At 33.0% G+C, this 12,524-nt stretch overlaps 2 protein-coding genes across 4 annotated transcripts in view; one reads left to right on the top strand and one right to left on the bottom strand.

The window, feature by feature from the left end:
• The window catches only part of HOOK1 (hook microtubule tethering protein 1), a 68,998-nt gene that overhangs the window by 23,076 nt on the left and 33,398 nt on the right, over positions 1-12,524 (bottom strand). For all 3 annotated transcript variants that reach the window (XM_050804024.1, XM_050804019.1, XM_050804036.1), the window contains 5 exons: positions 12,005-12,145; positions 10,695-10,896; positions 10,033-10,143; positions 879-966; positions 341-401 (listed from right to left, as the gene is read on the bottom strand). In XM_050804024.1, coding sequence (XP_050659981.1) covers positions 341-401; positions 879-966; positions 10,033-10,143; positions 10,695-10,896; positions 12,005-12,145 — 603 coding nt within the window. The remainder of the gene's footprint in view (positions 1-340; positions 402-878; positions 967-10,032; positions 10,144-10,694; positions 10,897-12,004; positions 12,146-12,524) is intronic.
• LOC126962825 (mitochondrial import receptor subunit TOM22 homolog) overlaps positions 1-12,524 on the top strand; it is a 448,771-nt gene that overhangs the window by 417,228 nt on the left and 19,019 nt on the right. The window lies entirely within an intron of this gene.

Genomic DNA, 12,524 nt, shown 5'->3' with positions numbered 1-12,524 from the left:
CCATCAAAGGCTTGTAAATCCTATTTATTTTTGTTTTCTAATAATTTTCTAACTTTATATACTTAAACCTCCCTAGTTAAAGCAATTATAACATAGCACTTGGGGGTCATGTCATGTTATAAAAACTAGAATATGTTATTCAAGGGTTTGTGAAATTTTACTTCTGATAAAATTTTAAATTGCTGTGGTAGCAATAAGAATCTGATTTAGAAAGTTTAAGTAGATCAAACAGTAATTTTCAGCTCTATGAGTCATAAGTTTTTAAAGGCCAAGACATTTACAAAAAAGAACAAAATTATAATATTAAATATAATTCTATCAAATTACAAAACAAATTTACCTATATTCCACTGGCATAATCTCAGCAGCAAGATTCTCATAACTTTTTGCAGCAGATGCACCTAGAAAATAACAAAAAATAAATTCGCATTTCAGTATTTCAACTATTTTTTTAAAAATCCTCTCTCCCTCCTTGCCTCCCTCCCTCACTCCCTGCCTGCCTGCCTTTTTCTTTCTTTCGATAGGGTCTCTCTCTGTCAAGAAACCTTCCCTTCCCTCCCCTCCCCTCCCCTTTCCTTTCTTTCTTTTTCCTCCCTTCCTCCTTCCCTCCCTCCCTCCCTCCTTCCTTCTTTCCTTCTTTCCTCTCTTTCTCTGTTTCTCTGTTTCTCTCTTTCACACCAAGGCTGGAGTGCAGTGGTACAATCATAGCTCACTGCAACTTCAAACTCCTAGGCTCAAATGATCCTCCCACCTTGGCCTCCCAAGTAGCTAGGACTATAGGTATGCACCACCATGACAGGTTAAGTTTTTATTTTTTGTTGAATGGGGTCTCACTGTGTTGCCCTGGCTGAAACTTTTCTAAATCTAACAAAAGTAACCTGTTTGGTTTAGGTGGTCCTGTTGTACTTGTGAACATCGAAGCTCTTCATTCGTTTCTTTCAAAGTATCACGCTGCTCAATTAGTCTCTGAAAAGAATTGTTGATATCAGCAAAGTATTTAATTCTGCCTATAAACAATGTACTTTATGCTTACAATAATTTATCTTAACTAGTTTAATAGTTGTTGCTTAATTTTAAGTGACAATGTTTCAGTTTTAAGAGGCTCATTTCTTAGGTTACATAAATAATGTGTCTTTATACATGGTTTTGACTTCCCCATCAGATAGCTTATCTTTGAACAAAATGAATGCAATTATGTAACAGAGGACAGATATGCGACTGGAGTAATAAAAAAGCATGGACTTTGGAGGCATAAAGATCATGGTTTGAATACCAATTTCACCACTTCCTAGCATTACTGTCTTAGGCAACTTATATAACTCTTTGGCTTTAGTATATATAACTTCAAAATAGGAATACCGATACATAAACCTTGCAAAGGTATTCTGAATAACAAAGGTGGTATTAGTCAAGGATCTAGAATATAGGTTGGCGTGTAAGAGATGCTGGAGACCAGTTACTTCTTTTTACCACTGTTGTGAAACTCAACTGGAAGAAGTGATAAGTAGTATCCTGGAGGTACACATTGGTAGAAAAACACCATTTCCCAAGGACAGCAAGCTGGTACTTCATATCATTGACTATTTTATTTTAGAGCCTACGCCAATGACAAACTTCTAGGTTATGGACAGAAGGCTCACGTTTAAATCATTTTCCCAGAACGTGAAAAATACCACTGAATATAAAGTCATGTATTAAATGCTGTTATGTTCCAAGTCAATAAACAAAGCCCTAATTAGTCCATTACATGTTTCAAATCAATTTAGCAGTAAATTAGTAACTGATTCAAGGGGTCCATAGGTGCCTTAAGGATCTCTGAACCCTATAGGTTGGAAATCTAGCAGGAGCAGGCACAAAGACCTCTGTAAATCTGTTCCTCCATTAATGTAATGCACACACCAGCACATTTGTCATTATCAACTATTTCAGAATTCTGGGAATAAATCAAAGGCCTATAACAGGTGAGCATTTATTAAAGCAAACCTGCTAAACCTTGGTTAGAACAGCAAGCTTTTTGCTCTTTTAACTTTTCTAACTACTATTCCCGTCTCCCCAGCTCTGCAGTAACCTTGAAAACAGACAGCCTTTCCATTGCTGTAGCTGTGAAAACCAGCAGCTCTAGCAGCCACCAGAATGGGTAGAGACTGGATGGATATGGGGCTCCCTTAAAAAGCCCCATTCACAGAGAACTGTCACTGTTTAACCTGTCTTGCAGCGCCCTAAACCCCATTTATAGGGACTCTTCATGATTTGACCTGAGTCACTGCTTGCTCTGCACGAAGTATTTCCAAGACATTAGGCAAACAGAATCATCAGCAACTGTTTGCCACCACAGGTACTGAAGGCTATGATAATGGCTGCAGTACACAAGAGCCTGACCAAAAATTTGCAAGAAAAATCTGAGAAACAAGATGCCCATAGGAATCTTTAAAAAGCTCTGACATGTTCCCAGAGATCTCGAAGGTCAGCCAAGTACAGGGCTGTGCACATGCCCAGAAAAGACATGAGAGGGCCCCCATTGTCTCAGCACTGTATAAACATGAGGCCCTGAGCAAACAGGAAGGCAAAGGCAGAGTTTCAAACTGCTAAGCAATGAAGGTGTTTTCCAACACACATAATGTCACAGCCTTTACCAAAGGCTCAAGGATCTCTGACCAATCATGAACTAACCACAGTGGTAAATGAGCAGAGACATCAGTGGCTACACAATACAAAGAATGCAGGTTTTACAGAATTAGTCCCAAAAAAGTCACTTAAAAAAACAAACAGCAACAACAATAAACCCTAAGACTGGAAAAAATCTGATTTCCAGATTTGAAATTTTATATTATTTTAAATGTCAGATTTTCAACAAAAATACAAAATACACAAAGAAACAGAATAGCCTATACACAGGGTAAAAAAAAAAAAAAAAAAAGTTAACAAACAGCCAGTGAGGGTGCTGAGAACAATAAATCACATAAAAAATTCACTACTGGGGCTGGTTGTGGTGGCTCATGCCTGGAATCCCAGTACTTTAAGAGGCCAAGGTGAAAGGATTGTTTGAGGCCAGGAGTTCAAGACCAACCTGGCCAACATAGTGAGTCCCCATGTCTAAAAAAATTAAAATTTAAATTTAAAAAAGCAAAGCAAAACAAACAAACAAACAATTCACTATGGGAGACTGAGGTGGGCAGATCCCCAGGAATTTGGCCAGCCTGGGCAACATGGCAAACCCTGTCTCTACAAAAAAAAAAAAAAATATATATATATATATATACACACACACACACACACACACACACACACACAAATTAGCTGGGTATGGTGGAGTGTGCTTGTAGTCCCAACTACTAGGGAGACTGAGGCAAGAGGATTGCTTGATGCCCAAACGGTTAAGGCTTCAATGACCCATTATTGCACCACTGCACTCCAGCCTGGATGACAGAGCAAGTCCATGTCTCAAAAAACAACAACAACAACAAAAAACAGTAGATGGGCTCAGTGCAGACTTCAGCAGAAGAGTATCAGAGAGCTGTAAGACACCATCAAGTGTGCCACTATACACATAACAGGAAACCCAGAAGAAGAGAAAAATTGCTAAAAACTTGCCAAATTTTATGAAAATTTATAAAATTTCCTTATTCTTTAAAAATGGCACATGCATGCAAATGTTTGCTGCAGCACTATTCATAATAGCAAAAATCATGGAATCAGTCTAAATGTCCATTAATAACAGATTGGATAAAGAAAATGTGGTACATATACACCACGGAATACTATGCAGCTATAAAAAAGAACAAGATCATGTCTTTTGCAGGAACATAGATGGAGGTGGAGGCTATTATCCTTAGCAAACTAACACAGGAACAGAAAACCAAATACCACATGTTCTCACAAGTGGAAGCTAAATGATGAGAACTCATGAACACAAAGAAGGGAACAATAGACACTGGGGTTTACTTGAGAGCAGAGGGTTGGTGGAGAGAGAGGAGCAGAAAAGATAACTATTGGGTACTAGGCTTAATACCTGGTTGAGGAAACAATCTTTACAACAAATCCCCATGACATGAGTTTACCTATATAACAAACCTTCATATGTATCCCTGAACCTAAAATAAAGTGTTCTTTTTTGTTTGTTTTTGCTTAAAAAAAAAAAAAAAAAAAAAAAAAGGTTTGCTCTAGTTCTTTGAACATACTTAGAATAGCTCTCTCTATATTAGTCTAGTATATCCACCCATTAGGACACTTCACTGGCTGTTTCTGTTGACTGCTTCTTCTTCTTGTTGTTTTACCATGTATAGGCTACCTTGTTTCTTTGTATATCTTGCATTTTTGTTGAAAACCTGACATTTAAATAATATAATATTTCAAATCTGGAAATCAAATTTTTTCCAACCTTGGATCATCAATCTACAGTTCTAAGAAGCTCAACAAATTCAAAGTACAATAAACTAAAAGGGATCCACACACCTGGATAAATCAAAGTCAAACTGCTGAAAGCCAAGGGCAAAGCGAAAATCTTGAAAGCAGCAAGAGAAAAAGGATTCATCACATAAAAGGAGCCTTAATAAGATTAACAGCAGATTTCTCATCAAATAATGGAGGCCATAATACAGTAGGATGACATAAAATGCTAAAAGAAAAAGACTGTCAAACAAGAATTTTATGTCTAGCAATACATCATTTGAATATGAAAGATGAACTGAAATTTTTCCAAGAGTAAACAAAACAAAACAGAGAATATGTCATTAGCAGACTTTCTCTATAGAAAAATACTAAAAGGAATCCTTCAGGTTGAAATAAAAGGACATTAGTGAGTAATTTGAATTTAGCCAAAGAAACACCAACAGAGGTAACTATATACACAAATATATTTTAATGGCTGGGCACAGTGGTTTATACCTGTAATCCCAGCACTTTGGGAGGCCAAGGCAGGCAGATCACAAGGTCAGGAGTTTAAGACCAGCCTGACCAACATGGTGAAACCCCGTCTCTATTAAAAATACAAAAATTAGTCGGGCGTGGTGGCGTGCGCCTGTAATCCCAGCTACTGAGGAGGCTGAGGCAGAAGAATCACTTGAACCCAGGAGGCAGAGGTTGTAGTGAGCCAAGATTGTGCCACTGCTCTCCAGCCTGGGCAACAGAGGGAGACTTCGTCTAAAAAATATATATATATATACACACACACACACACACACACATATACACACAAATATATATACACACACATAAAATTAATGTATTTTTAACTCTTTGTCTACAATTTGATTTAAAAGACAATAGTACAAAGCATTAATTAAAAAACAGTATTAATGAGTTTAAATGTATAAAGATGTAATTTGTATGATAGTAATAGCATAAAGCAGAGGGGAGGAAAAGTTTTTATTTTGGAGTAGTTTTCAATATATTATTGAAATTAGATTTATCATTTACTCTAAATGGATTGTTTCAAGGTAAGATGCTAATTGTAATCCCCCATAACAACCATCAGAAAATAGCTTTTAAAAACTTGTAAAAGAAACTAAGTAACTAAACTGGTATATTGAAAATAACACAAAAGAAAGCAGTAGTAGAAAAATGGAGGAGAAAAAAAGACATATAGAAAACAAATAAAATGGCAGATCTAAATGCTATTTTTATTGGTAATTACATTAAATGTAAATGGATTACAAACTCCAATCGAAAAGCAAATACTGGCAGAATTGATTAAAAACGATCTAAGTAAATGCTAAGTGAAAGAAATAGACCTTAGTATCAAAGACATAAATAATAGTTTGAAAATCAAAGGGTGAAAAAAATGATGCAAACAGTAACCAAAAGAAAGATACAGGACTATATTAATATTAAACAAAACAGACTTTAAGACAAATACGGTAACCAGAAAAAAGAGAGACATTAGAAAAATCAATCTATCAGGAAGACATAACAATTACAAACATAAATGAATCTAACAGACCTAAAATACACAAGGTAAAAATTGACGAAATTAAAGGGAAAAAGAGATGATGTAACAACAATTGGAAATATCTGTATCCTAATTTCAATAATAGATAGAACTATACAAAAAGATTCAAGGTAGAATACTTGAACAATACTATAAACCAACTAGACCTAACTGACGTATAAATACTTTACCCAACAGTAGAATACACATTCTTTAAAAAATCCACATGGAACACTCTGCAGAACAGACCATATGGTAGGCCATAAAACAGGGCTCAATAAATTTAAAAGGACTGAATGCACACAAAGTATGTTCTCTGACCACAATGGAATTAAATAAACCAATGACACAAGGAGATTTAGGATATTCACAAATATATGTGAAAATTGAGCAAGATACTCATAAGTAACCAATGTGTCAAAGAAGAAATCATAAGGGAAAATAAATTCAAAAGAATTAAACAAAAATGCAATATGCCAAAACATGTAATGTAGCAAAATAAATCCTGAGGCAAATTTACAGCTGTATCTATATTAAAAAAAAAATCAAGAAAAATTCCAAATCAGTAACTTAACTTTCTATCTTAACTAGAAAAAAAATACTTACATACAAACGAATTTCTGTTCCTTTGCCAATAAATTATTAAAGATTAGAGTAAAAATAAATAAAATAGAGAATAGAAAACAAATTGTAAAACCACAAGTTAGTTCTTTGAAAAGATGAACAAAATTGAAAAATCTTTAGCGAAACAAATCAAGAAAAAAAAAAACAGAGAAATTCAAATTAGAGAAATCACAAATAAAGGAGAGGATATCACTACTTAGCAAAATTCCCTGGTTTCTCACAGAAATGAAGAAGAAACAACAATAGACAACTGTATGCCAATAAATTAGATAAATTAAATTGACAAATCTCTAGACAGACACAAATTAGTAACACTAGCTCAAGAAGTCACAGAATAGCTGAATAGACCTACAGCAACTAAAAAGATTGAATCAGTAATTTGTTAACTTCCTACAAATAAAGCTCAGGTCCAGAAAACTGAACTCCACAAAAGATTTAAAGAAGAATTAATACCAATTTTCATGAACTTTCCCAAAACATAAAAACGTGGGAAAATGTCTCAACTCACTCTATGTGGCCAGTGATACCAAAACCAGGTGATGGCCTCACAAGTACATTACAAACCAATATCCCTTATAATACCTATGGAAAAATCTTCAATGAAATATTTGCAAACTGAATCTGGCAACATACTTTTTAAAGTATATATTATGAACAAGTTGAATTTATCTCAGTAATGCAAGATCGGTTTAAAAAAAAATCAATGTAATACATCATATTAATATAATAAAGTACAAATACTATATATCATCTCATTGATCCAGAAAAAGCATCTGACACAATCCAATACTCTTTTATAACAGAATGCAACAAACTACAAATAGAAGGAAACTTCTTCAACCTTACAGAGGGCATCCAAAAACAAAAATGAAAAGAAATAACTCACAGCTAATATCATACATAATGGTGAAAAATCCAATGCTCTTCCCCTAAGATCAGAACCTAAAGAATGATATCTGTTCTTTCCACTTTTATTTAACATCGTACTGACAATTCTAGCCAGTACAATTTAGCAAGAAAAATAAAAAGTATCAGGATTGCAAATGAAGAAGTAAAACCAATTCTATTTGCAGATGTCCTAATCTTATATATAGAAAATCCTGAGAAACTTACCTAAAAACTATAACCAGTAAACAAATTCAACAAGTCTGGAAGATTCATGATCAATGCACAAAACTCCATTAAATTTCTATATATTAGCAGTAAACAAATCCAAAAATGATCTTGATAAAATAATTTTATTTAAAATAACAACAAAAACAATGAAACACTTAGGAATACATGTTTAAAAGGTGCCAGTCTTGCACATTGAAAACTATAAAACATTGTTGAAGGACACTTAAGATCTAAATAAATGAAATGATATCCCACATTCATGGATCAGAAAATTAATACTGTTAAGTGGCAACATTTCTAAATTAATCTACAGATCAAGAAGTTCTTATAAAAATCTCAGCTGCCCTTTTTTTTTTTTTGCCAGAGTTGACAAGCTGATTTTAAGATTCACATGAAAATGCTTGGGAGTCAGAATAACAAAAACAGCCTGAAGAAGAATAAAGTTTGAAAACTCACCCTTTCCAATTTCAAAACATAACTACAAAACTACAGTAATCAATAATCAATATATGAGTGTGGTAGTAGCATAAGATTAGACATAAAGACCAATAATAAACCATTAAAAGACCACAAATAAACCCTTACATTTATGATCACATGATCTTTTAAACCTTTTTAATTAATAGAAGTTATTTTCTAAGCAGTTTTAGGTTTTTGGAAAAATTAAATACAGAGTTCCTTTATATTCCTCTTACCCTCTTCTCACTCTGGTCTCCCCTATTATTACTATCTTGCATTTGTGTGGTAATATGTTAGAATTGATGAGCCAATGTTGATACACTGTTATTAACTAAAGTCCATGATTTATACTGTGGTTTACTCTTTTTGTTATACACCCTATGAATTTTCATTAATGTATAATGACATGTATACACTATTAACGTATGATGGCCAAGTGATTTTTAACAAGAATACCAAAGCAATTCGATGTAGTAAGAATAGTTTTATCAACTGGTGGTACTGGGACAACTGGATATCAACACACAAAAGAATAAAGCCAGATGCCTACCTCACACCATATACAAAATGGATCACAGACTAAATATAAGGGCTAAAACCATAAAACTGTTTAAATGAAAAACACAGGATAAATTCTTGTACCTTAGGTTACACAATGTTTTTTTTTTACAAACATCACCCAAAAAGGACAAGCAACAAAAGGAAAAACAACTCATATCTCATCAAAATGTAATACTTGGTGCTGCAAACTATATCATCAAGAAAGTGGGATGACAACACATAGAATAGAAAAAAAATTGCGAATCATATACCTGACAAGGAACTTGTATCTAGAATATATAAAAAACTATTCCAACTCAATAATTAAAAAGCATATAACCTAAGTAAAACATGGGGAAAGGATTTGAAGAGGCATTTTTCCAAGGAAAATATACAAATGGCTAATAAGTACAAAAAAGATGCTCAACGACATTAGTCAGTAGAGAAATGCAAATCAAAAACACAACGACATGCCATTTTATATCCACTAGGATAGCTAAAATCAAAAAGATAATAAGTGTTGATAAAGATGTGAAGTTAAGCATGGTTACCGTATGACCCATCAATACCATTTCTGCCTATACACTCAAGAAAAATGAAAATATATCTAAATAAAAATTTGCACATAAACATTCATAGCAGCATTATTCATAACAGCCAAAAATCAAAAACAACCCAAATGTTCATAAACGCGTGAATGGATAAACAAAATGCCGTATATCCATACAATGGGGCATTATTCAGCAATAAAAAGGATAAAGCACTGATACATGCTACAACACAGATGAACCTTGCAAGAGTCAGTCACAAAAATCACCAAGTGTATGATTACATATTCTAGAAGGACTAGGAAAATCTGTAGACAGCAAGTAGATTAACAGTTGCTAAGAGTAGGGATGAGAGGATTAGAGTGCAGGGTAAATGGTGACCGACATGAGGTTTCTTTTTAGAGTGATGGCAGTGTTCTAAAGTATGATTATGATGATGGTAATACAACTCTGTGAATATACTAAAAACCACTGACTTGTATACCTTAGGTGACATTTATGATATGTCAATTAAATCTTAATAAAGCCAACACAAAATTATTATCTATGGTCCTTGATCCCAAGCAACTGACAGACTAGAATCAGAAAATATTCATTGAGACTTATGACCTTGGCTCTATCATTTCATCTACCATTGTGAAGAAAACTTTAAAAACTGAATGAAGATGTAAGTCATTTTTACAAGACACTTCTATGTCAAAAAATTCAATTTGGAGGAAGACAGAACTGGTAGACATCACCACCATTATAGAAACAGCAAGGGCATTACAAAACTAAAAGAACAATGAAATATTCCTTATCAATTATATCTTTGTTTACCTCTTTCTCTTTAAGTAAAGCTTCGTGTTTTTCTTCAAGCCGTTTCATTTCAAACGCTAGTGTGTCTGCCCTTTTGGATTCAGAGGAAAGTTTAACGTGAAGATCTTGAACCTAATGTCAGAAACAAAAGGAAAAAGAGTCCTTAAAAGTATATAAGTGCATAAATCTCAACAGTCTTTCAGAATTGAGTAAATGAAAAACTGATTAGGAATAAAATATCTATACTAAAATCGCAGTCTAATTCTAAATACTTGTGGAAAATAACACATAGACAAGAATTAACATAAAATTAAAAATAATCAAATAGTTTAGCCAAAAAAATTAAAAGTCAGCCTCCTAATGTTATTTAGTAAACAGCAAAACAGAATATTTCAGGTTACAGCTCCATTCTCTAATGCATTAATCCTGCTTACCAGAAATGCTAATAAACAATAAAATCTCAAAAGAAAAAATAATTTCAGAAGGTAGTAAAAAGGTAAAAGACCCAGATAACTCAAACTCAATTATCAATCCTTGAATTAAAATTAAAGAAAGAAATTCATCAGAGTAAATTCATAGTTTATTACATGGAATGCTTCTCAATTTCTTTACCATTCTTAAGAAATCAAAAGGAATAACAAACTCTTACAATTCTATCAATTAAAAATTAAGATGTTTCTTACCTGCCTTTTGTATGTTTCTAATTGTGTACGTGCTGCATTTGCTTTTTTTAATTCTTCTTCTAAACTGACTGTATTATGCATATACATCATGTTGGTTTCCTGTAAAGTTTTCACCTGTTTGCGAAGGTCATTCAGATCTTGTAGCTTCTGACGATATATCTCAACTGTTGACTCCAGTTTATTTGCTTTATCAGAGGTAGCCCTATAACAATAAAGACTAAGCATTACTGTATATAAACTAGTATATACTCATAATTTTACTCTGGCTGTAAAATGAATCTTCCAAACTATCACAAAAAAGAAAAAAGAAAAGTAAATGAGAGTGAGTGAGAAGAGGAAACTGTAAACATTGAGAACTTTGGAAACAGACTCCAGCCTAAATCCATTTAAAGTTCAACCTCTTTGGTATAAAGCCATCAAAATAAAAATGCTTCACACCTGACACACTAAATTATCAAACTATTTCATATATTAGCATAATGAATAAAAATAATAATTTTGTACATAAAATTAAACAATTCAGCTGCTCTGCAGCTTACAGGCCAACCTTCCTTTGTGTATAACATTCAGCATAGTTTCCTTCTAAGTATTTGACTTACTGTATTTAGGAAGCTGACTAAATTTATAAACTTGTCAGGCAAAGCACTTCCCTTTGGAGCTGTGCTTACCTGACTTAAATATATAAATAAACAAACAAATAAACCAAATCACTTCACTATCACAAGCAGGTCCAAATTAATGGTTATACAAATTTTGTTTCAAATGAGTATTAGGAACTACAAAAAATAATTAAGAAAAATTAACAAAAAAAATAAAGATCACGTGGACAGACTGTTCACTGAGTAACATTTCATAAGAAAAAAGTAAATATAAACTTTATATTGCCAAATGACAATCCTCTCTAAAAGAAAGTTAGGATTCTTGCCTATATTTGATCTATAGTTTATTAAATGTCAAAATATGGATTGAGAATACATTTCCTTACACAAAAATTTCACAAAATATGATAGGTACAAGCAAGTCAAGTTAAACATATCTATAAGTACTCCGTTTACAAAATTTTAATTAAAGGTCTCATTTTGGATTTATGGGTTCTAATGTGAAAATGTCTTCAGAAGAATTGAGTATTATCCATGAACTGCAAGCCCAAACAACAAACATAAAAGAAGTTAAAACGATCAGCCTGGATTAAAAACTGATCAATACTTGACATACAGGAATAATCCTATGAATCCCTGATTAAAATATGAAATACTTGAATTGACTAAATAGCTCAGAAATGGCATAATACTTTTTAAGACATGTCATACCTAAGAACATCTATTTCATCTTTCAGGGCTCTTGTTTCTTCCGCAAGACTAGTTAGTTCATCATTCCTATGCTGGAATTCGATTAGCTGCTTTTCAAGTTCTTCACAGTGAACACGGTAATCATCTTTTGCAGCTTCAAGCCTTGAACAAATAAAAAAAGTAAGTATTTATAACTTCTATGATTTGTTATAATTACATAATTATATAACTTGCATGACTATATATGCAAATGCATATATAACACTCAACACAATAAAATATTTGATGATGAATAAAACATGTATCAATAAATGCCAAAAGACTGAAATATCATGGAACATATTCTCTAATAATAAAGGTTAATTAAATTAGAAATCAGTCGCAATAAGAAGTCTAGAAAAGCTTTAAATCTTTGTAAATTAAACAACACATTCCTAAATAACCCACAAGTCAAGAAAAAAAATCACATTGGAATTTAGAAAATGTTTCAAACTAAACCATAACAAAAAGACAAGCAATCAAATTTGGGGGACAACACTAA

Source organism: Macaca thibetana, chromosome 1 (genome assembly GCF_024542745.1).
Source record: "Macaca thibetana thibetana isolate TM-01 chromosome 1, ASM2454274v1, whole genome shotgun sequence".
Lineage (NCBI taxonomy): Eukaryota > Metazoa > Chordata > Mammalia > Primates > Cercopithecidae > Macaca > Macaca thibetana.
This window is presented reverse-complemented; position numbering and strand designations above follow the sequence as displayed.